General features: G+C 42.4%; 1 protein-coding gene across 6 annotated transcripts in view; it reads right to left on the reverse strand.

The window, feature by feature from the left end:
- The window catches only part of ZBTB44 (zinc finger and BTB domain containing 44), a 60,658-nt gene that overhangs the window by 16,748 nt on the left and 18,263 nt on the right, over positions 1-25,647 (reverse strand). The window contains exons 2-6 of one of the 6 annotated variants that reach the window (XM_056509601.1): positions 24,410-25,479; positions 20,135-20,219; positions 15,211-15,320; positions 11,216-11,299; positions 3,808-8,979 (exon numbers count right to left, since the gene is read on the reverse strand). In XM_056509601.1, the coding sequence (XP_056365576.1) occupies positions 8,969-8,979; positions 11,216-11,299; positions 15,211-15,320; positions 20,135-20,219; positions 24,410-25,427 (1,308 nt within the window). In that variant the 5' untranslated portion in view covers positions 25,428-25,479 and the 3' untranslated portion in view covers positions 3,808-8,968. Of the gene's footprint in view, positions 1-3,807; positions 8,980-10,998; positions 11,300-15,210; positions 15,375-20,134; positions 20,220-24,409; positions 25,480-25,647 lie in introns of those variants that run through there. The other 5 variants (XM_056509597.1, XM_056509598.1, XM_056509595.1 and 2 more) reach the window with 5 other exon arrangements.

The raw sequence follows: 25,647 nt of genomic DNA on the forward strand, positions 1-25,647 counted from the left end.
GTCTGGCCCCTTCCTTTCTCTGTATTAATTTCAATTCCATCAACGAGGCAGTTGCATAACTGTTGTTTGTAATTGCTGTCACGTCAGCCCTGAAACTGATCACTGCAACATTGAAGTTATATAAAAGGTTTTGTTAGGATTTTTGTTATTTTTCTCGTTTAAATTGTGGGAAGATGAAGTCCTACCCTGGAGAGATGTTTTGGTTTTCTGAGCTCTGTTGTCTATTAGTCTTGTGCTTTGGTGTCTTTTCTCTGCAGTTTTGTTTTACACAGTACAAGGGTCAGTTTATGCACAGAAACTCTCCAAAACCAGTTCTGTGCACCCCATCAATATACAGGCTATAAAATAAACTCTGCTGAGTCAGAGAAGCTACTGGCAAAAGTAAAGTTCACAAAATGGGTAAGCTCTTAAGGAGCAATTTAAACTTCTGGCAAGACAGGCTATTTAAATGCTTCAGTGGCTGGGATTGTAATTTACCTTGTTCTTCCAAAACCAGTGGCCTGTTTCCCTGCAGTGATGGAGTACCAAACCCTGTGGGATCTTTTCTCCTTGTGTGTCTCTCTGCACTCAAACACACTGAAATGCTCCTGGAATTGAGAGTCAGCTCCTCCTGATCATCCCCTTTGACCCAGGGCTGTGCTCACCTGAGAGCTTCTCCCTGCCCCCAGAGAATTTAAATGATCCATTTTACCATTTGTTTTCTGCCTTTCTAGAGGCACCAGGGCCACACTCACAGATGTCTTGGACCCAAGTAGTGTGAAAGCCATTCTGCACTGCAGACAGAAATTCTTCAAGCCAACAAATAATTAAGGACTTTATTTTGACATAAGTGGATCGTACCCAATACTTACTTGATGTTCCTTCTTAGTTAAAAGCAATCTATTTGTAGCTGATACTGTTTTTTCTGTGAAATAGAGTCTAGACAATGTCAGATTCTACAAAGACAAAAAAACAAAAAATATACTGAAGTACCATCAGTGCTCACTCCCTCCTAAAAAAACCCCAAGCCCTTCAGGACCAGACAACATATCTGCTTCGGGAGAAGAAGCTTGTTTAGAGATGGGCATGGGATGGCAGGGAAGCACATCTCTCATTTCCACTCCAGAATCAAGAGAAGCTTGCAGGGGCTCAAAGCAGAGCAAAGCAAGGTGCTTGCACCCCATTTCATCTGAGCATGAAGCAAGGGACAGCAGCACAGCTGTTCTGTGGGGGAGCAGCAGGAAGCAGCTGCTGAACTGGTGTTTTCACATGGTCGTTGTTCAAAATTCATTCTGCATGAGCAGAATGGCACGTGCAGGGAACAGGCAGAACTCAGGGAGAGCAAACTGCTGCCTGCTGGGTGATGGGAGCCTTGCAGAACACAGGTGCCAAGCACCTGGGGAGGACAGGGGAGACTGGGCATGCAGTTCACCAGATGCAGGGCATGCATTCCTGAAGTCACTGCCACTCCCTGCAGCAGGGTGTGACGTGAGAGGGGTGTGCCAAAGGCAGGGCACAGCCACTCAGCACAGTTACATGGAATTCATTCACTTCAGGATTTGGATAGAAAGGCTCAGACTTCAACAGTGAGGCAAAGGTTGGAGTGAGAGACACAAAGAGATGCTCTGAGAGTTGCTCCCTTATCTTCACCTGAGACCTTGTGACTGACACAAAGCAACTCATGCTCAAAGGCAATTAACTCAAGCCTTGGAGTGGTTTTCAAACACACAGATCTCACTTGGGCTGTTTGTGGCCTATTTCTGAAGGATTTGTGAAAGGCAGCTGAGGAAACCAGGGCTACCATCAGTAAATCTGCTATTTGAGAATGCTTGTGTGCTCTGAAAAACAGAGCCAGAGGGAGTGCACCCAGTCCTGGGCTGAGAGAGGCTGTGCCATGGCCACACCTGCCCTGCCCTGCACGCTCAGGGTCTCACAGAATCTCAGCTCCCAGAGGTGATGGGACCTCCCTGCTCTGCAGATGCAGCTTGTGGAAAGCTCTTCATGCACAACCCGAGCCACGTTTCTCTCAGCAGCTTCATTTTCCCGGGGTACCACCTGTGTCATCAGCCCTGGGAGAGCTCTCACCCCTGCTCTGCCACATTCTGAGCAGCTCAGGCTGGTCTTAGCTCAGACACTCTCCTCTAAGCAGAAGAAATAATCCTTCATTACTGGCAGGAATAAAATGCTTAATGCTCTAAAAACGCCACAAAAAACTTCAATAGTGTGCACTTGCTTTGTCAAGGGTGGCTAAAAGATGTTTCACACAAAACAGAGGTTTGTAAAAACCTGCTCCAGTCACCAGCCCAGGCCTTGCCATCCACCCAGGTGTGCCCTGCCCAGCCCTGGGTGTGAATTTACACCTTCACACCACCCAGGTGTGCCCTGCCCAGCTCTGGGTGTGAATTTACACCTTCATATCCACCCTGGTGTGCCCTGGTCACAGCTCTGGGTGTGAATTTACACCTTCACACCCACCCTGATGTGCCCTGGTCACAGCTCTGGGTGTGAATTTACACCTTCACACCCACCCAGGTGTGCCCTGGTCACAGCTCTGGGTGTGAATTTACACCTTCACCCCACCCAGGTGTGCCCTGCCCAGCTCTGGGTGTGAATTTACACCTTCATACCACCCAGGTGTGTCCTGCACAGCTCTGGGTGTGAATTTACACCTTCACACCACCCAGGTGTGCCCTGCACAGCTCTGGGTGTGAATTTACACCTTCACACCCACCCAGGTGTGCCCTGGTCACAGCTCTGGGTGTGAATTTACACCTTCACACCACCCAGGTGTGCCCTGCCCAGCCCTGGGTGCTGTGTGTGCCTTTCTAGTCAGCCAGAATTTAGCTGGGGACACTCAGCTAAGCATCACTGCAGACTCCAAATGGGACCTGGCTTCAAAGAACCAAAGTTTTTGCTTTCATGGGACACCCAAGGCTGTCCCTCTTGCACTGCATCCTCTCCAGGGCCCTAACCTGATAAACTCCCTCTTCCAATCAAGCTCTTGGCTCACACACTGTCCCTGGGCAGGGTCCTCAGTGAAAGAACTCAGGATTCAGACACTCAAGCCCTGCCCAAGGTCCACTGTGGCTCCAGCTGTCCTGCAGCAGGGAGTGCTTTCCCAATTTGGACCATCCTGTGTCAGGCACTGAGAACACTTGGGCAGCTGGTGTGTAAATCACTCCAGGCTGCTCCTTTCTGAGCTGGTGTAGGGCAGAGTTACTTCCCAACCTCCCATTTCCCAAGTTATGTGTTGTTCCAGCTCACTCACACAGGTGGGTCTGTAGCAGGAAAGTGATTTTAGTTGCAAGGAACAGCAGAGATGGATTTTAAGTCCCATCACTCTGTTTCATGACTACTTTGAAGCTCCCAGCTGCACCACAGTGACTGCCTACTGCCCTTTTCAAGTACCTTCTGTTTGGATAATTTGATCAGGCTCCCCTTTGGCTTTCCATCAACATCACCCCATGGAAAGTTGGCCCCACCACTTTTGCAGAATGAGGTCCAAGAGAACATGAACAGAAGGCAGTCTCATATACAATGCAAAATGAAACTGATATGTGTACTTAATTCTTAATACCCTTTACTCATGTAACTTCTTCAACCATTTATTAATGTTAATTTTGTTTTAAACTCCCTTTCTCCCAGTGACAGCTTCAGCACCAGTGAGTTCTCCTCACATCAGCTATTCTGGGGCTCATTATAAGCAAAGCTACAAGAGAATGCAGCTCAAGGGACAGAGCTGCACCTCCTCACTGAGGGTACAAATTAACTCTGTTGTACTGAAAGGCAAACTCTGGCAGAGTTAAATAACGACACAAAGCAAAGATATACTCCATAAAACATTAATATTTTAATGAAAAATCTTAGCTTCATGTTTCTATCCAAAGACACTCAAAACTAGTTTTTCTCCCCCCTTAATTTTGACCTATAATGGGACCAGTTTGGAGATTTTTTTTTTTTTTGTATTTTGGAACTTTTTTTTAAAGATTAAACAACCAGGCTAGCAAAAAGGTACCCAATACATACTTTTCTTATATCAAACAAGCTAGTATTTCAATACAATGTAACTATACAGAATATATACATTACACATATGATCACAAAGCAAACACTACAGGCTCAGAACAGATTTGAAAAAACATGATATTCACATTGATTACAATAACTCTAAAAATGATTGTAACGTTGAAACGGCACTTAGTTTACAAAAAAAGTCACAAAAATATATATAGCCACCAAGAACTATGGTTCCTGAAAAATACTAATAGCCAGATAGTATTATATAAAATGTGAAGTGTATTTAAACATCGTATACATTAAAAAACAAAAGCAAAACCCAAACCCAATTCTGTTAGGTCAATAAACATGCCAAGTAATCTAGCTGTGGCCAGCATCAACAAGAGAAGCTGTACTGTGGATGAGATGATGACTGGATATACGGCTGGTGACTGGAGACTGGCACAGTTAAGGGGGTTTCACTGGTACTAAAATGCACAAAGAAGCCCAACAATAATTTAATTCACATTTTTTTTCCCTCCAGCTTCCGCTTTTCCCTCTTTGGGGTTTCACCACGGGCAGCACCTCGAGTGAAGGCACTGCAGGAACAGAGCAAGGAAGCTGTCCAAGGACTCGGTGGAGCCAGAATATCAAAAGCATGCATCAGCTAAATGAATGGAGAAACAAAATCACTCTTCTGGGGACTTCAGCAACCCTCGGGAAGACTGTAGGTACAGTTGCCACACAAGCTGGCAGCACCAGACTCCACTTTTAGTTTTTTTAGTGCAAGCAGATTTGTAGCTGAGACCTGTGGGACAGGGAGTTACTGCGCTAGCACACACGGAGTGAACGGAAACCCGGAGCAGCACGTTCTGCTGCACTAAAAAATTCACTTTTCTTTCTTTTATGGTACATTTCCTCCCATACTTGGAACCTACTCTATTCAGCAGTACCTGTGATGTGGCTGAGGTGCTGTCTGGCCTTGAACCCTCCTACCTGCCACCACGATGCTATGGGATTTGTTATGCCTCCAAAACAGGATTTCACCTTGTGAGCAAAACTCAAACGTAACCGGCCTGAATGAAAATCAGCTCTTCTCCATATTGTGATGGTGTGCAAGTTGCAATGGATGGAGGAGCAGCAGGTGCTCCTCCACCTGAATCCTCTCATCCCTGCAGGGTGCACAAAGCTCCCAGTGGATTTGCATATAAGATGCTTCCTGCTTTGTCTCTGAGAGACCAGCACTGCTCTCAGCGCTCCCCCAGCCTGGGCTGCAGGGTGGGACCTCGTATAAAACCCTCAAACCATAGCTTAAAAACCATAAAACTCCATCCCACAGGGGACATATAGGGATCATAGTCTTACAAAATATATTTGACTGCATTGGCAGCTATTACTTTTTAAAAAAGTTTAAATTCACACCTTTGAGACTCAGAATCCGAAGCCAGAACCATTTCCAAGAAGCGAGTCTACTGCTCTCTCAGTATGAGAGACTTGTGGTCTCTGTGAGCCTGACAACTGAACTCCAGCTCTGGGGAACACCACTGGTGGCTGCCTCTGCTTGCAGCAGGAGGGCTGAACCACATCAACCCTGACCCCTGGCAAGCAGACATAGAAATGCATACTAAATAATGGATTATTTGGGGGAGAGGAAAAAAAAAAAACCAAAACAAAGAAGAAATAAGAAAATGCATCTCAGAATTTAAAACTCTCTGATAATGTACTGAAAGAAATTTATGTTTTAGGTTTAATCCCAAGTGTAGCTTAAGGCAAGTTTTTTCTATTTTAGTTATTTAGTTATTTCTCTTGCTCTGTTTGGAATCCAAGCACATTAGCAACATAAATTGTTTTAAGATGTTTTTACATCTCTTGTGAAGAACATCAGCATTTCAAAGAACTGAACACTTCCAACAAGTTAGAGAGGAGAAATAAAATGGTGTTTGCATTTAAACTGTATTAATTTCTATGGAGAAAAGAGATATTAACAAGAATTACAGATAGGGAGATTAACAAGTAAACCCAACTCTAAACCAACCAAACAAAATCCTCCAAGAAATCTGTTGTTCCTCCAGTTGAACCAGACTGAAAAGTGAGAACTAAATTAAGATGTTACCCAGAGATAAGGAGGTTGAAAAGATAATGTGGAACACAATGCAATGAATAATGAACCCCAGGCCTTGCCTTGTACCTCGGTGTTAATGATCTTTATTTCTTTTCAAGGAAGAACAGATCAGAGCTATAAAGTCTTTGTAACTTTCCCCTTCTCTTTGGTATTCTGAAAGCAATTTGCCTTCTGACTCAAAATTTTAAGTCGTGAAAATCCAATACCCAGATATGTCTGTGGTGGATTTGTACCTTCTCACCAATGAACTCTTTAGCAAAATACTTCAGGGATGAAAATGAGCAGATTCTAATGAGCAGATTATGTCCTCCACCTAATACCTGACCACCTTTGATTATCACATCTCTGCAGTCAGGAGATGTGGTTTGGGTGAAGCACTTTTCAGAACATGAATCACAAAGGACTCTCATTTACCTGCATAACACGTCAGGAAAAGAGAAAATGCTGTGTTTGAGTTCAGTGTTGTAGCCCTCTAGTTCAGAATAAAGCTCAGCAAAAGGCATTGTCTTGTCTCACTGGCTTCTCAGAGAAATCAGAAGTGGAAGAGAAATGGTCTCTCAATTCAGCTCATCAACAGGCACTGGGCTGTTTCACAGTACAGCAGCCCAGAAAAAGCTTCAGAAGAATTTCCCCTTCAAGCCCTTTTAAGAAGCCTCACAAAGGCAGATATAATCAAAACTAAATTGCAGCACAGAACTTTGCAGCATGTTTCTAAACCACCCTTTGGATCTGCTGGAGAAACCTCATTCCAGCAATTTGGAAAGTACTTAAATTCCAACTGTTTTTGCTCTATTTAACTAAAATATATGGGTTTTACCTAAAAAGAGAAAAATTGTTGAAGTCACTGAAACCCTTTAAACTCTTTCCAAAGGTCAATAAAGTTTTTTTTCCTTACAAAAAACTGGCTATTAATAGAAAGAACTCAGTCCCAGAGAGTATCAAAGCTGCCTAGGCTGACTGAATACAAATTGATGTGCAATATAATACAACTTTTGTGCCTTTTATTTCTTCAGGAGCAACCTTTCTCTCTTGGTTTCATTTCCTCCTCATGTTTGCATAACACAAATCCGGCCAGAAAACAACAATTTACAAAAAACAAGACTCAAAACTAAGGGAGTATATCATGCCTTTGGAATACTGAGATCAAGCAATACCTACTCACTCAGCACATCATCTGCAGGCATTTGGCATCAAACACTGAGTTAACTTCAGAAGCTGTAAGAAAAATCACAAATCTCCTAATGGACTTCCTAATTTAGGTTTCAAAGCAGTCCTTGAGCCCAAACAGCCTCGACCAAACAAGACTCACTGCTCTGAAAATCCCACACCCTCCATTTGTAGCTTTTTTCTAAATATGGAAAAATGAAATTGCAAATATTTCAGTTTATTGCTTGCTTGAGCTGTGTGTGTAGCTGGAGTAATGGCCTTTAATAAAGCAAGTTGGCAAGGATTTAAAGTGTTTTGAAACAGGAACAATTCATCATTGCTCTATAGGCTTTTTGTAAACAACCCCCTGTTGGTTAGAAAGTTTCCTTAGAGAGAATAAATTGCTTGTTTTGTCCAAAACAGGCTAATAAAAATCTCTGAAACTATACATACCTATGTATAAAAAAAAAAAAAAAAAAAAAAAAAAGTGCAATAATGCACAAAAGAGCTTATTTTTTCCAATCTGTAAACTCCCTCTAGCTGGCTCTCTGATAAGTAAAAATACAGTGTGTATGTGAGGGGGCAATGATCAGAACTGCAAATAATCTGGCCATGGTTCAAGAATTTTCGTTTGGGAAAACCTTCATTTTCCTTTGTGGCTCCCCATCTACAGACAGATACAGTCAGGAGATATTTGTCAGGCTTGCATGGCTGAACACTTTTCCATCATTCCCAGTTCCTGGGGCACCTTTAGACTTTCCATGCCTAACCTCAGCTGGGCAGATGTGTTTAGGCTATTTGATCAAGCAGGTTCTAAAAGGACTGGAATAGAAGAAGCAGGAATACCTGGCATTCATCTGGGCTGGACAGGGATCGTGTGTTTTGAAGAAGTGTGTGACTGCTCCTTTCAAAACCTCCCACCATTCCCAAGCACAGGGCACAGTAAGGGCTTTGAAAAACAGCAGGCACATATAGGAAGTGTCACTTCTTTATGCAGAAGATTAAAGCATCCACTCAAAACTAGTCAAAAACTGTTCACTCATGATTTCCAATGCATCCTTTTGTTTATCATTTGAAAAAGGTTTCCTCTGATTTCTTTCCCTTTACCAGAGGGCCTGCAGAAGCAAGAGAAACTTAATGAGCTGCTCTAACTGTGGAAGAAGGATTAGTTAAAGTGATCTGGATCAGTTGTTCTTCTTTAGAAGTATATCACAGCTTCCATGATGTTCTGACAAGATCTTTTTTTGTGCAATCAGTCTTAAATATTTTCACAGAAGTGATCATTCAGTCATGAAAAATAATGTAACATCTGTCGCAGTTTTCAGTTTAAAGCGTAGCTTACAAAGTAAAAAGGGGAAAATCTCCCCACTTTTCGTTTAAAAAAATTAAATTAAAATGTACAGGACCAAACACAGGCACTTTCCAAAGAACAAAAATGAAACCAAACCATGAATTATTCGATAGTAATAGAGGACAGCTCCGCTTTCGGAGGGTCACCCGCGGCTGCCTCAGCAGTGGCGTTAGTCTTTGGCTGCTCTGGCACATCTTCTTCCTTCTCTGCCAACCCACCCAGAGACCCCAAGGGGAAAGTGCTTTCACAATTCTGAGTTGAGGACACCTGTGAAATGACAGGCATTTGGACAGAAGAGTTGCTTTCAAAGCCATGCTCCCCTAGCTCATACTGCCCGAGGGTCTCCTCTTGCTCCTGGTTTAAGTAGTCCGGTACTAGGAAGTCACTGCAAGAGGGGTAAAGGACAGAAGAGAAATGTCATTTCTCACACCATGGTATCAGCTCCATCACACAAACTGCACACTGCATTGACAGAGAACAAAGGCACTCATTTCACATTGGCCAGGATCATGGCACTGACATACTCCACTAAGCTCCATAATCTGGTTCTCATTTCCACACACACACAGAATTTATTCAATGGCATCTATTTCACATCTGTACTTCCTACACAGCAACTTCTTATTATTAGATTCTATCACCTTGATGAGAATGCAAGTTAATGTCTGGAACACATTTGGCACTGAAAACCTCATTGAAAAAAAGGGAGCACTCAGGCTTTAAAAATAGTAACAAAAATGAGTTCAGCACTGGTAAAATGTGGCCCTTTCCATGTCTGAGGTACAGCATCCCCCAGAGCAGCAGCAGGACTTCCCTCTGAGTGGGCAGGCTGGAACCAGAGGCACAAGGTGAGGCAGCTGAAGGCAGAGGAAGCTGCCAGCTGCAGCAGGGATTGTGATCCTGACGTGTATCACACTCCTGAGAAAAGAATGGAATTGCATTTCCTTCCCCTTTTAATCCTTTCTGGACAACACTTCTGCTATCCACACTTAACAGCTGAGGGCTGAGTGGATCCAAAGAAAACCTATCAAACCCTCCAGCTGAATTTTCAGAGCATGAGGACATAATGAAAATAAATTTCTTTGCAAGTTTTCAGCACCAGACATGAAGTTTGTACTTGAGACAAGTATATACATATATCACATATAAGCATGTTTGGATGTTTTGGTTCACCTGGCAATGCCTCAGTTAAAGAAAATCCTTAAATGACAGCAGCATTCACTGCTCCAGCTCAAACTCACAGCCAGCTCTGCTAAACCTTGTGTTGGTCAAATCAGACTGAAGGAAGGGCTGTAAGCAACTAAATCTCACCCTTTAACATGACTTTAATTTGCTGACAACAATGCAGTGCTTACCACAACCAGGGCATCACCCTGCAGAGTTCTCACTCTGGTTTTGGCACAAGAGCCAAGAACAAGAACTGTGTAAGCCCACAGATATGAAGCACTTGTACTTTTAAACAATATTCTGCTGAAGGAACAGCAACTGCCTTTCCTGCTTTGTTTTCAATTTTTTTGTCCTATGTCACTTCTGAGTTGATCAAATAGAACAAAATACTCCAATGTTTTTTCTGGGAATCAGGAGGGGTGGGACTGTGATGCTCTAACATTCAGAACACCTTTTGCATTGCTGAAGGCAGATGACTTACACCAAGCTGCACTCTCTCTATAGACTTAAGAGCTGGAAGACTTTCCTGTCTTCAATTTCTCTCATCCAACTTTTGAATTTTCTATCTCAAATTCCAACAATTACATTTGTATCAATGAGAGAATACAGTGCTGCTCTGATAACTCAGAACTCTTTTAACAGTCTTTAGCAGTGCATTTGTGAGATATGCCAAGTCTTTTGTGCCCTGATAAAAAATGTCCAAGTGGCCCTTATTATTTCCAAACCTATTAGTCTAATCATTTAGTAATGTTATCTAGAAAGTGAGAAAGGAGAAGTTCTGGAGTCATGCAATCTTTCCCCAGTGTTTAGCAAACACTTAAAACGAAGTAGGAATTCTGTGCCCTATGAAAGTGAACAGGCTATGTAGAAGATTTTGAAAAGCAAATCAATATCAAATCACAGGTACTGTAGGACAGAACACTACGGCTTCAACCATTGGCCTGGCCATAGATACTGAAAAGAGAAATTAAGTAACCCAGAACCAGCCTCTGCATAAACCTGGATTCTTCAGTAGCCTCCTATATAGCTCCCATGCTGTAACACAGATTAGATACAACAGAGAGTGAGGCAGGAATCAATCTGACTGGAATTAGCTGGCAACCTGATGAGAGGCACAGCAGGCTGCCCTGAAAGCAGGAAATGATCATCTAAGGAAAAAATAAAAAAAAAAAAGGCAAAAAAAAGGAAAAAAAGAAAAAAGCAAGTTTCCCTGTTAGGTTTTTGCTGTGCACCTCACCTGCTCTGGAAGTAGTTTGCTAGCTCTGACGCTTCATGGTTCAAGCTCCTCAGGTGAACGATTAAATTTCCAGAGTTGGTGAACATGGCGCCGCATGTTTTGCACTCGTAAATCCGAGGCTTGCGGATAATGTGCCGGGAAACCCGCATGTGGTGTTTATATTCCCCGAAGGAAGTGAAAGTGGCACTACATATCTGGCAGCGGAAACAGCGTTTACCTTCGTGCTTCAGGCGGTGCATCTTGAGCGAGTAAGCGCGGGTGAACTTTTTCCCACAGCGGTCACACTGAAAGGGTTTAATGCCTGTGAAGAGAGAGTGAAAGGTTCACCTGGTGGAAGCACAGGGCAAAACCCTCCCCCAGGGCACAGCACAGGCAGACTCTCTGCTAACTTTAAATCAGAGCAGAGCTGCACTCCCTCAGTAACAGCCTCCAAGAAATCTCACAGCTGGGACCTGAGTGTGTAATACTAAACAAGTCCAGACTGTGCTCTGTATTGTATGCACCTGCCAAACTATATTTGACTGTTTTTCTTCATATTTTGCTGCTGTGTTGGGTTGCTCTGGCCAGAAGCGTGGATTCTGTCCCCATCTGTTGGGGCCAGGTGGGGTAGTGATTTCCTTATCCCCCATGGCACATATTATCTGCTAATGGGCCATCTTTAAACCAGCTGGGCAATCATCTTTATCTTCCCACAGCCCATCCTCCCTCCAGGAGATATCTCCTGTTAATGGCCAGTGAGTCCCAGGGCATGACTGATAAAATTCCATCATCCCACTGGGAGATGCTCCAGCCAGGGCAGGAGCCAAGCCTTTCCTACCCAGATAAAAACTGACATTTTGGACACCAAGGCACCTTCTTTCCACTGGATTCCAGAGGAAAGCCAGACCTTTGCACATCATCCCTGGAGCTTCAGAGGAAACTGCACCTTCTCCAGGAGCACTGCTCCAGCTGAACCACATCTGCCCCTGCAGGAGGATGCAGCCATCATTGAATGGGACTGTGCCAACACCCTGACTGACTGACGGGTGTCAGCTTGGATTCTGACTCTGGCAGGGTTGGGATTGTTCTGTGTAATGCTGCATTTCTAGTTTAATATTCCTAGTAAAGAACTGTTATTCCTAATTCCCATATCTTTGCCAGAGAGCCCCTTAATTTCAAAATTATAATAATTTGGAGGGAGGGGGTTTACATTCTCCATTTCAAAGAGAAGCTCCTGCCTTTATTGGCAGACACCTGTCCTTCAAACCAGGACAGCTGCCTTTCTGCATATTTTGCTGTTTCTTCACACGCTTAGCTGTTTTTCAGTACATTTCTTAGTTTAGACCAATGTTTACAACAAGTGCACAAAATAAGCCATTTTTAAGTGTTTTTCTGCAACTTGTTAAAACCCTTCAAAGCCACTAAAACATAAACTGTGTTAAATCAAAAAAGGAAAAGCTAAAAACTAAAATACCGAAATGAAAAGAGCCAAGATAAAAGCAGTAAAGTTCTAGACAGCCACCAATCATCATACCTGAAAAGCTCATGCAAAACACGTAAACAACATAAAAGCACCAATCAAAATGCCTAATCACATAAGCAGTAATCTTCAAATGTATAATTAAAGCTAAAAAGTAAACAATAAATCAGCTTCTGCATAATCATATTAATTTGCTGTCCAAAAATCCTATTTCTCCCACACCTGAGGCTCCTTCTTCATGGTTTAAATGGAACATGAGTTGACACAACAGCCACAGCTGTGCTCACTTTGCCACTGCAGTGCCTAGAGTGGGTCACACTGGGAACAGGAGGCCTTAGATGTGGCTCAAGCCACAGCTCCATGGCCTTTTTGGCTGACAGACTGTGTTTGAAGGAGGCAAGGAGGAGGGGAAGGTCTTTTGCATACGATAAAAAGTATTTATTACTCTGGTGAACCCATGGGGCAAAAGACAAAAAATGGCAAAGGTGCAACAACTTAAATATGGGGGAGGGTCAAGGGGAATGTACAACATTAGCAAATTGGAGAAATTCTGAGGGGTAAAGGGTAGGGCTCACAAAGACATTGTCCACTAAGGGAGGTAGGGGGGAAAACTGGGTCACTGGACTAATGAGACGTCCAATTTTAGGAGATTTCCAAAGAGAAATTCCAAGCAGGGGCTGGCACAAAGCAGGACTGACAAGGAGCTCAGGGCAGACTGACAAGGTGGGTGGGAGGGTATAATTTTGGGCTAAATCATTAACTTGGGCAATAACAGAACATACCATTAACAAGAAACACAGTGCAACAAGGAGCCCCTGTGGATTACAGATCCCCAGGCACAGCCAACAAGGACCTGATGCTGCAGCGTCTCCAGCGCCTTTGAACTCCTTTGATCTTGGCAGATTCTTGTGCCAGACTGGTTCCCAACAATGCAATTATCAGCCTACCCTTAATTGCAATGTTTTTTCCTGGCTGCCTTTGGCCTTGGAGAAGTGTTCTGGCAAGGGGGCTGTGTGCACATGGACACCCCTGTAATGCAGCAGCAATGGGGATAAAAGGGCCACTAGGAGCCTTTATATTGCGTGGGAACCTTGCTGTACAAGAATTTTCAGCAGCTTTGCATGACAGACAGCTCTCTAAGACAGTTGAGCTTCATGCCTCTCATTTTTTTCTTGTATTAATTTAGAAATTCAGTTCCTAGCTCATTTTTCATTTCTTACCCTAAAACACACGAGCTCAGCAATGTTGCAGTGGCTGAGTGTGTAATCACACAAACAGAACTATTGCAACATAAAAGCCTGAGTCACCAAAACCTTCAGATTTAATAAAAAGTCTCAACTCCAGAAAGTGGGAAAATCCAAACACGAGGCTAAGAATCTGGAATATGGAGCTCTATTCATAATAGGGCTGTCAAGGAATAAAAAAGATTTTTTACAAAAGGCTGAATGTGCATCAGCCCTGGCTGTTAATTCCCCCAGTCTTTCACTCTGCTTTCCTTACTTTCAAAGCAGGAGGTGAACTTTTAATTGAGGGCTTTTAGACAGAGAAAGCTGTAGTTAAGGTTACATTGAAATGCCCTGTTAAGCATGTGAAAACAAGTTAATAAAGTGGAATATGGTCTGGTGGAGCTCAAACTTTTCATGCTTTCCTACTGTCCAAGGGCACCTATTTCCTCTGGTGGTTTGAGGGAAATCTCTTTAGCCACTTTGCTCATGTGAAAACACTTTTAACATTTACAAGCTTTGAGAATTCTTTTGCATGTTTATTATTCTAAACCAGCTATTTAAATCTCTCCCAACTTTACCCAGGGGTTGTCAGTTGATAGGTTGGCCAGAGATACTTTGCTGTCAAATTTTTAACAACAGGCTTGGGATTATTATTATTTTGCACCTGATATGCCCACAGAATTTGCTTTTTCAAGTATTGAACACATATGTGGTTTTTTTGCCTGAAAGGATTCAACAAAAAATTGTTGAGAAAGAAAAAATTAGACCTTGTCAGCTGTGGCTGCTGTGTCCCAGACTGGTTCAGCCTCTGTGTGCAGGTAAAAGTCAGACTCAAACCAGGAGAATCTAAACCATGAGGCTCAGTGCCCAAGTGCAATAACCCTTCAATATTCCCTTTATTCCCTCAAATGTCAATGCTATTGCCACATAATGCTGACAAGTCTTGAAAACACCAATAGCAAAGACATTGGGGAGTTCATGCTTGGTTAGAAATCAAAATGAATTTGGGGACCAAGGCCCAGAGGAGGCATTCAGATAAACCTTTGGCTGCCTGTGCTACCTGCAGGAGCTAAATTGATTATCAAACCAATTCAGTTGTCCTGCAATCCCTCCAAAAAGTTTGAGATCCAAAGGCAAACAACCTTCTTCAATGCAAGGACACAGATAGATAACATTTTCTTATGGCTGCAAGCCTTGTCTGAAACACAGCAGAGAAATAATTTCCATTTCCTTCTTTAGTGCAATAAAAGGGCCAAGTATACTTTATTTCATCTCAAATCTTTTTCAGGAAAATGACTGATGAGTTGCAGGCAATCAGGGCTTTTTTCAGTCCACACAAATGCTAATCATCCACGAGCACAACTATCAGTCAGACTCCAGGGAAACAAGCATTCCAACAGACAAACCTCTACCCAGTCTTTCTGAAATCAACTCTCAAGCACTTGGCAGGTGAGTGCAAAAGCTGCATTGTTATTGCTGCAGAGTGAGGCTGAGTCAGGAATTGTGGGGAGCAGGGCTGTTTCTTACCTGAGTGGATAAGCATGTGTTGTTTTAGGTTCTGAATGCGAGTGAAGCGCACCCCGCACGTGGGACACTGAAAGGGTCTGTCGGGACCGTTTGGGCTGGGCCTCTCTGTGCTGCTGGTGGAAGGAGCAATGTAGAGTTGGTAGGGATACTGAACATTCTCCAGACTATAAAGAAAAAAGGCACTGATTTACAAACAAGCCAGAGAAATGACCCATGAAGCCTCGCCTGTGAAAATCTGAACCTTGAGCACTTTTGTGTGAGAAGAGACTGGCACGTCAATTCCTGCTGAAATCTCCATTTATTCTGGAAATCCCTGGGTCTCATCTGCACCTGAAGTCTTACAGTCACTGACTGCACATCTGAACACACCCAGGGAATAAGCTCAGAATTCTGTTTCTTTGGGCAACAGGCCTGAGCACAACTGCAAACTGTTCTTTTCCAGGCGTGGGCATTTTCTCCAGCACACTGATGACTTACAATCACTAAACAGTCCCTGAGGAAGAGTTTATAGAGCTGAGCAAATGAAAAGCAAAGGAGTATTTGCAGCTTCAGTGATATTTACAAATGAAATTAAAGCCAATTAATTTTTCATCTCGTCCAACTTCCATCAACAAATACTAGTACCTACAATTGCATATTTCTAAGTGTAAAATATTAATCTAATGAAGCAATACTTGCTCCTTGTCTGATTCAAAGAGCTCCATGAGCAGAGCTCCAGAGCTCCAGTGTTTAAAAACAGCACACAGACTGCAATAATGAACAATTTAACTTTCAAAGTAATTTATTTAAAACTGACTAATTGCTCCTCCATAGCCTCCAGCTGCAGAGTGTTTAAGGGAACTACAGTGCTCTAATCCAAGTCCTCTGGCAAGGAACTTGCTAAAGGGCACAGTGAAATAAGAACAAATCTGCTGGTACAAACATGGGAACAAGAGGGTTTGTACCTAGCTGGGGTTTCCCTTCCCTGAGCATTAAGTCTGTATTTTTGGTCAAACAGCCATTTCAGCTGCTCCCAGGCTGCTGAAAGATCAGCCAGCACTGGCAGCAGGAACTGCTCTGACCCTGACTGCTCATTCCAGGGCAAGCACATTGCAACTGCAGCTTTACTAAACTGTATGTCTGAAATGTCCTGAGGAAAGATGCAATGATGTCTCCTCAAAGTCAGAAAGTTTTCCTAGCTGAGGAAATCCTTCTGCTGCTCTGGTTCTGCTGGATTTGGGGACTTCTAACACCCACACAAATGAAATGTGCACTTTGCACAAATACATTTTCCTACACATCATACAAAAATCCACAGAGCAGATCAGCACAGGAGTGCAAGAATTAGGATCATCTCCTTAAAATCAAGATTAAAATGTCTTTACTCTGGAGAAGGATGTCACTACAACTGTGAGGACAGGGGGTGTCTGAATTCTGAGCACAGAATTCTCAGCCGCAAAAGTTCCAGTTGTAAAATTTATCTGGAGAGAGAGCACCAGGTATCTCTTGATACACACAAGATTAAAGAGTTTCCTGCAGGAGTTTAGTATCACTCAGTCTGTAAAACCCATAAGGATTTCTGATCTCACATGGCACTGGAGGAAGATTTGCACTAAAGAAGAAATTTTATTGTCCTTGATTTTTTAACACACAGTAGGGTCCCAGAGCAGTGGAAAACAGAGCTGCTGACAGACTTGTCAATCTGTCATCCAGGGAATATCTGCAAGAGCAAAGTCACAGCTCCTGTTCTGGGCCTGGCAGAATGGAGCTCTTTGCTATTCTGGGCTCTAAAAAAAGCCAACTGAGGCTTTTTGAAATAAGTGAGGCTATTTGAAACACAGGTTCTGATTTTTCTAATCAAATTCCTGACCAACTCTGGCAGCATTCCACTTCCTTTTATATACATGTAGTGTGCTCAAATAAGAATAACATTTGGGTTTTGTGACAACAAAGAATTTCACCTTCACTGACATGTTCCCGAGGTCCTGCCTCCCTCACTCCTGTGTTAGGGGACTGTGAGGAGGCACAGGCACGTTGTGCTCCTGGAGCTTTCTCAGGAGACACTCAAAGTAGGGCAGGAATCAGGAGCCAGAGCTCTCCTTTTGTTTCCAGCTTCCCTCCATGCCTGTGCTGGTGCCACCTCCTCCACTGAAGGAGAAGTGCTGTGGGCACAACTCCAGAGAAGAAATTGAAAATAAATTTGTTTTTTTAATTCATACATCTTTCATGATGAGGAGGGCTGATTAAAGCAGATCCAGTGGGAATCATGGGGCTCTCCAGCTACCAGCTTGTCTTTCCCCATGCTCACACTGCCAGCAGGGTGCAATGCCTATCTGGTGACAGAACTCAGCACCATGAAGAGATTCTATTTGAAACACTATTAGATTTTCTCTTCCCTGCTTCTTCTCCCCCAACATTGACTTAATTTTTCACAACTTGCAATTTGTGATCAATATGGCATTTAACAGCTGAGATTTGTCTGACATCTCCAAGAACTTCTGTACCAGCTACACAGAGAGAGAGGTTTCAAATGTTTTCACTGAAATATCCTACTTGTACTTTTTCTTCTTTGCACCCTGAGATTATTTAGTATTTAACTATGTAGAACTAAACTCTGACAAACATAAATGCCAAAATGCCAGTGAACCTAGAAATGTGTGTTATTTGCAAATGATTATTTTAAAGAAGTGGAGGTTCTCATTCAACTGGATTAGAGACCTTTTATAACTTTTATTAACTGAGCAACTCCTTTTTAAGTGCAGCCACAAACTGATAGAGACCAACTGTTAAAGCAGGCAAGATTAGAAAAGTGTGTAACAATCCAAATGTAAAATATCAGAGGAAGAATAGATCAGACTTCACTGTGGAACAGTAATTTTAATACTTAACAGACTCTTGTGTGCCTATTAAGCTGACAACAATTATATGTGACCTACTGTTTATGAAACACTGATTATACAGGAGGCCAAATTAATGATGTTAATTATTTAAGACAGAAACTCAAGAGATAAGACATCTTAGTTTTTGAAATTTTTATGATTCTTTCCACAGTGACACAGATGTAATATTGAAAGCCCTTTAGAGGACTAGTCTTTTGCTTTGTTTTAGAAACAGAAATGCAATATATGCTTCCTACAACATACATTTTTCAATATTGATTTGCATTGGGCACACACAACTGATTTGACATTTTGAGAATTTCTAATAATAAAGAAATGTACAACATGGAGTTAAAGGTGCATGAAACATTCAAACAGTTTGGAAGGGAAATCTACATCTGTACAATGTATTGATTTTTTTTTTTTTCTGATTCAGCTAGAGAAACATTTTATTTTACTTACAATTCTTATGCCCCCAAAATGGTGTGCCCAAATTACTGCACAGTGAAGGACAGGCCAAATTTACTGGCTGCTGTGCCCATCCCATGCTTGAAATGGGAATTTCAGTCATGCTTGAAGGGCTGTCCCAGTGTATTTGAACACACTGACAAGACAAATACACACACCCCTGAAGGAAACTGCTTAGGTCCTGGAAACACCATTTTACACATTTAACTGCTTCTTGGAATAATAACATTCTTAACACTTTAATTTGAATTTATAAAATAAATCACTTGGTAGAGGATTTTAGTTCTGAAATCTAAAATCCCCATGACAAGTTCACTTGTAGCTATTGAAACAAGGTGCAAATTCTAGCTCCTTTTGCTGATACTTCTGTCACTCTGAGACTAATTATTTTCAAACTGGGGCATAAACTAAGGTAAATATTCTTTTCTTCTCTGCATGGAAGAGATCTTTTACTGGGAATTTTCAGTGTGTTTAAGGTATTTTTTTGTATTTTGAATTTTCTAAGCAGTTTGTGCTGAAGCTCTGCAGTTTTATATGAAATTACTGAAGCAATCCACTGCTGAAAATATATGTGCCACTTGACTTCAGAATTACAGGTTTAAAAGCCTGGATTAGTTCAAGTGCAACATGTGCTCCTACTATTAATTCAACCCTTAAGTGCTGGGTGTTATTTTTATACTCAGGTTTGTTTCCATGCTATCCAAAAAGTCTTATCTAAGCAGTTATTTTCCCTTTTTAAGGGAAGTGGGACAGATTTTAGATGGAAATGACAGGAAACATTTTATGAGCTATGAAAATGCAGCTCTTGGTTATTATTTCTATAGGGAGCTTCTCTTGACACTGGTTCTGGAACAACTTCTAAAGGTTCACACTTCTGCCTCAGACCCACTTGTCTTACAAACCCCTGCAGAAACCAGTTTGGGAAGATGTGTTAGAGAGGGAATAGCCAAGAATTGGAAGTCAGAGCAGTTGAGAGCAGCCCTGTGTGCCATGTGTGGGTACCTCACTAACAGAAACTGTCTTTGACCAAACAGACCTGGTTTAGTTTGGTTTTCTCTGCCAGCCTTTCCTTTTAAGGGACTCCCTTAATAAATCTCTCAGCTCAGCACAGCAAAAGCCTGCTAAATATTTACAGCAAGTGCCACACAGCATCTTGGTAAGGAGCTACAGGCAGAAAGTTTGGGAGAAGAGCTTTAAGGCTGCACTGCCTCTCCTGTGGCTTGCAGGAGCGAGGTCTGGTGAAGTCAGGGCTAGGTCCTTGTTTTCAGTTTGTTGCTTTAGCATGCATATTTCACATAGAGGTTTAATTAAAATTTATTAATAAGGAGCAATGATGAAGAAACAACAAGAACAGGACTATCTTTCTTCACCAGTGCTGCCTGCAAATAGACAGGAGACAAAAAGCAACGAGTAAGCAGATTCTGACTTTCATCACCTACACTCTTCCCAAGCATCTGCCCCTCCAGGCACTGATTGTACTTTGATCAACACAGAGAACTTGATGTAGGAACAACTAAACATTGTGGGATGAAGGCTGGGGAGGTTAATTACAGCACAGACTTGGTGCAGAACACTTTGCACACCAGGTTGGTACATACCGATCATCATCGTCTGCATGAGCGTTAGTGCCAGAGGTGCTCTGGAGTGTGGGCAATCCCTCTGTCACCCCCTCATCTATTGAGCCTAGGCAAAGAAAAAAGGGCAATTTAATGCAAATAACTGTTCAACAAGGGCTGGGGGGCAGGTAATACACATCAAGATTGCTTTCCCAAATCTCTGATTTCCTGGGTGATAAGATAATAGAAGTGCCTTGGGAAAGTAATTTAGAACACCCAGAAGCAACTTGCTCCAAATCAGCTTCTCTCTGCACAGATTACCCAGTAAATTGACAACTCAATAAAGGGCACATATTTGGTACACCTAGAAAATGGAAATGTTATATACAGCCAGTTTTTAATGCACATCCAGTACTAGCAGTGTAAAGCAGAAATGTTGCATTTACCTTAAAGGGACTATTTTGTCAATTTTTCAAGACTTCCTGAAAAATGAGGAGTTCAAACCTGCTACACTAAATGGCTTTTGTGTTCCAAATCTTCCATAAATATATTAACTGATAATGTCTTCATTTATTGATAAGCAGCTGAGACAGGAAGAACCTTCTGGGAAATCAGAAATGCAACACAAAAGAGACCAAACACCTGTTTGTCAGAGAAATGTAAACCAAAACCACTCCAGTTCACCAGCATTGGGACAAATGTTCAAGGGGTTGGGGAACAGAATGCCATGGAAATGCAGCACTAGAACAAACCCACACCTTCATTCACTGGGGCTCCTGCTCATCTGGGCCTCCCTAGGATCTGCCCCACTGAACCCATGGGACATGAGGACAGAAAGGGAAGGAGATTTCTCTCCCTGCACCTCCACCCCGAGGACAAGCAAAGTGTGGGACAGTACTGGAGCTGCTCTTGCTGCTGGGGTAAAATAACTCTGCTTTCTAACAAATGGGTACATGAGCAATCTAAATTTGGGGACACTAAGCTCACCAGGAAAATCAACTAGAATTAGGTGTACTGGCAAGTGTCAGGGAAAATGGAAAACCAAAGAGAAGGAGCAAAGATGTGAAAGGGGAAGCAGAAAATGTGCATATTCTGTCAAGGAGAATGAGGGATCTTTCCTGAAGTGAGAGATTCTTGTCTTAATGTTATGAGGCCAGTGACAAGAGGAAAATTGGATCTCTGGCACTTTCACAATTAGTAAAATCAAAATCTTGGATTTTGTTACAAGGCACCAAATTACACTTGGGAAATTCATCAATTTATAAAGTTAGAAAAGTTAATTCCATTCTGATTTATCCTTCTTTCTCATGGAATATTTAAATGACAGTCTACTGAGAAGAAAGCCCAACTGCTCTTAGGTTTAATTTCATGCCTTCACCTCCCAAATGCCAAAAGTGCTAATGAGTTGTGAGAGTATCTCCTCAGACACAGCTGTTTTGTAACCATAATGACTTATTTATCAACTCCCTGCTCCACATCTCCTTCCCTGTTATAAAGTGCTTCCAAATACAATAAATTGCAAATGAACAATTCTTCAATTTCCCAAAGAGTGAAGAAGAGCTTTTTGGAATATCAGAGAGAGAGGCAAGAATGCTTTTGTAAATGCACTGTAAAACACTGAGATAAATATATGCAATTATATGAGGAAAATATGTTCAGGGGAAAAAAAGCTATACTTTAACATATCTTGCTGCCTCCATTTACTATTCTTACATTACTGCATAAAATAAGCATTTTTGGGAGGTAAAAAGTGCTTTCTAGCTACAAAGTGCGCTGTATCATAACTGTGCTAAAAAGCAAGAACACTGTTCCCCTTTATACCAAAACATCAATAAAAACCATTCTGAGGATGGTTATTATGCCAAGACCACTAAATATTAATTCAAACATAGTCAAAGACAAAGAGCAGATTTGTACTTTAAAGATTTTGCCCTGGAACATTTTTCTTCTCTCTGCAGCTGTTTTAAGGCAGAACATGCTGTACTAACAGCAATGACAGATATCTAAGTTTAAAAATTATAATCACTAAAGCCTGAGCTTCTCTACCCCATGCATACAAACCTCCACATCTGTGGCCTGGAGTTTACACCCAGTTTGTTCTTTAAGCTGCCTTGGTGTGATATTTATTTATATATTTATGATATATATATACTTGATATGCTATTTTTAACTTTCCCTAATCATTATTGCTTCTTGTTCTGTTTTGTCTGTGATGATATAATTACTTTGATGAAGTAGTTTGCATCTCCCATCACATAAAGTCTTTCAGTTCTGACTGCAATGAGTTAAAAACTGAATCAAAGAAAACCTGTTTTTGAACAAGGACCACTTTTCCTGGTCACTCCCCAGCAAACAAATAGTTTCTTTTAGTTTTTAATTTATGCAGTATTTTGGCAAACCACATTTAAAGATTCAGAATTAAACTATAAGACATTAAGTCTGTTCCTCAGCAAAGTTAAACATCCTTGTCTCCAACAAAGAAAACATTTTCATTTGCAAAAAGCATTACAATCTAAAATATCAACATGTGAGCTATACAAACTGGAGAACAATCCAACAGCAGAGGATGGCACAAATTGGAAATGTTTTCTTTTTGGTGAGTATTACCTGAATAGTTTGCTATTGAATGTATGTTTCTGTTTTGGAGGGTCAGCCTGATCTCACCAAACAAACAATGCAGACTACAAGGCTACAACTCTTGACTTTGTTGTAGTTTACTTTTTCCATGAAGGGGGCAGCCTTTCACACACAAACTATTTGAGTGAAGCAGAGTGATCCCTTTGCCATTCTTATGGTCTTCAAATGGAACAGGCATTACTAAAAACCTTTCAGTAAACAAACTCTGCTGAGCACAGGTCAAGCCACTAGAGAGTAAAATAGCTGACTTGGGCAAAATTTTGATAATTAAACTAGAAATATTGCCAAAGCTCTATCTTCTGATTTACTAAAAGCCATTCAATGCATTCTGCACAGAGGAAAAAAGGGATTGTTCCAGTAACCTTGGAGTATTAGCTCTTAATAAAGAACAGCCTGCTATAAGAACCCAAAACTGGTTTCAAATTGTCTTTCATGGAAAAAAGATTTCTCTCAGCATCCAGCAGCATTTGAAGAAGCAACTTGAGAATCAAATCCCACAGAAATGGAAAGATTCTCAATATTATGACTGTGTGGTTTTATTTTTGTCTGGGGCATTAAGATGACAGTGTTTCACCACTTATTTTGCAAATCCTCTGACAAAGGCTCTCTGTCACGATTAGATGAGATTTGATGTCTGATGCAAAGCACTGTTCTAACCCTTTGTGGCTACAGGCACAAGCTTTTCAAATCTGATGCTGCAGCTCAGCTGAGCTCGTGCCTTTTGGCACTAATGAAAGCAGAATTAAGTTTCCCCAGTCAGGCAACTAGAGGTAAAAAGGAGTTATCAACCTCTGCTGAATAAAGAGGGCAATCACAGGCTCACCATTCTCAGCTGCCATCTGCAAAGTTATTTAAAGAACTCCAAGTTTATGTGTAAAAATCAGAGGGGGAAAAAAGGGAGTAAAGCATGAAAACCCATGAGACAGATTTCCAATAAAATCCCCAGTGCTCACATGCTGTTGGGATATGTAACTGCACAAATGGTCATTTGTTGGAAAAGATAAGAATTTGACAGGAAGGTCTTACAAATGTGTATGTACAACAAAAAGATTTCTGAATGTAGAATTTAAGTAAGGAATAGAAATAATAGCAAGTTTTGATAAAGAAGAAAAGAAGTGCTGAGCCATTCTTACTGGATAACTAAGAAGGCCAAAGGTATGTTAGTATGTGAGTTGGAAGGGGCTTTTATGACTTTGAGCAAAAGATAAATTCACTTTCAACAAAAACTGTTTTTACCAAGCAAAAAGATTTTTACAGGTAAACAAAAATGCTATGTTGTAGGTAGAAAGCTTTTAAATTTTTTTACTGGAAGAAAACTGAAAAACAACTTCTAGCTTAAACTGTGACATACTTTTTGTGATTAGAAAACAGTAACATGAGTATGGTTAGTTGTGATGTTAGTAGTGAGTTAGCAGTTAGAATGTTAGTAGTGATGATAGGCTATAAGTGATGGTAAAGGCATTGATTGGTTGTTCTAAGATGTTCTGCAATATAAAGTATACAATGCATTGTAACCAGAACTAGAGTCAGCTTCAGACAAACCAGAGCTGAGGCTGCCAGGCTGTGGGCTGGGCTCTTGTCACCCACCACCTGTGAATTGCTGCATCACTTGGATACAATAAACAGCATTTTAAAAGCGACCTGAAGCCGCACACCCCTGTTTGGCTCTCCCAGCCATACCTATGGACGAGGACTGAGGGCTGATGAGGAGATCCTCCTGCACCTGCTCGCTGCCCGGGACTGTCTGCTGGTCACTGAGCGAGCTCTGGGAGGCGCTGACGGGCTGCGACACCTCCTCGTGCGCCTCCTCGTCGCTCAGCCGCTCCACCTTGACGCGCACGTCCTCCTCCATCACCAGCGGGGAGCTGCCCTTGGTGCTCTCACACGTCACGTAGTCTGCCATCCTCCTGCCCGACTCGGAGGGGCCAGGCATGTCCAAAGTCCTAGAGTTCTCCGCCTGCTTCACCTTGTCTGCCTGAAGCCTTCGGTCGATCCCAAAAGGAAAAGTCCAGGGAAAAGCTAAGGACGAGTCCACGGGCTGGTTTCTGGACTCTGGGTAGGACGCTGAAGGGTTGAGCACCTGGGGGGAGCTGGTCTGCGTGTTACACTTGAGGGGGCTCTCAGGAGACATGACGATGTAGCTCTTGCGCTTCCTCCGAGACTCCCGGCACACGGGGATGGTTCTTTCCACCACGCTGCACTCGGAGGAGACGGGAGACAGGCTGCCGTCCCGGGAGGCGAAATTGCAGTTTGCACTGTTCTCCTGCCCTGCATCCAGCACCTTCTCCTGCTGGCTGTTGGGCGTATTCCACAAAATGCTGGACTTCATGAACTCGGAGCACGTGCTGGCCACGCTGAACATCTGCATGTAGCTGGCGGCGGCCAGCACGTCGATGATGTTCTCGGTGTTGATGGACAGCGTGGCCGTGTAGGCGTACTCCAGCAGGGGGATGAAGCCTGTCACCGTCACGTGGTGCAGGTCCAACACGCTCTTGCTCTCCTCCTCTGCCTGCCCAACCAGTTTGGAGCGGAAGAAGTCGCTGCAGGCTGCCAGCACCACCTTGTGTGCCCTGAAGATCTTGTCCTGGACGCGGATGGTGATGTCGCAGAAGTGGCCGTCGTTCCGCAGCATGTTCAGCTTCCCCAGCATCTCCTGGCTGTGAGCAGGGGAGTTATGAGTGAATGTTTTAACACCCATTTTTAGATGGTTCTCTTAGCGTTCTTCCCACATATGACAGATCAGAGGTATCCTGAAATAAAGAGGAAAACTCTCATTTTCATCTCTGAAAGCAAAAGTCAAGTGGATTCGTGATTGTAAAGGCTCTGTACGAAAAAAATTCAGCAGAATCCTCTAAGGCCAGGTTCCTCTAGGATCCAGACTGTGCAAGGGACTAACTCTACAGAAATCTTCATAATCA

The sequence above is a fragment of the Oenanthe melanoleuca genome, chromosome 24 (genome assembly GCF_029582105.1).
Source record: "Oenanthe melanoleuca isolate GR-GAL-2019-014 chromosome 24, OMel1.0, whole genome shotgun sequence".
Taxonomy (NCBI): Eukaryota; Metazoa; Chordata; class Aves; order Passeriformes; family Muscicapidae; genus Oenanthe; species Oenanthe melanoleuca.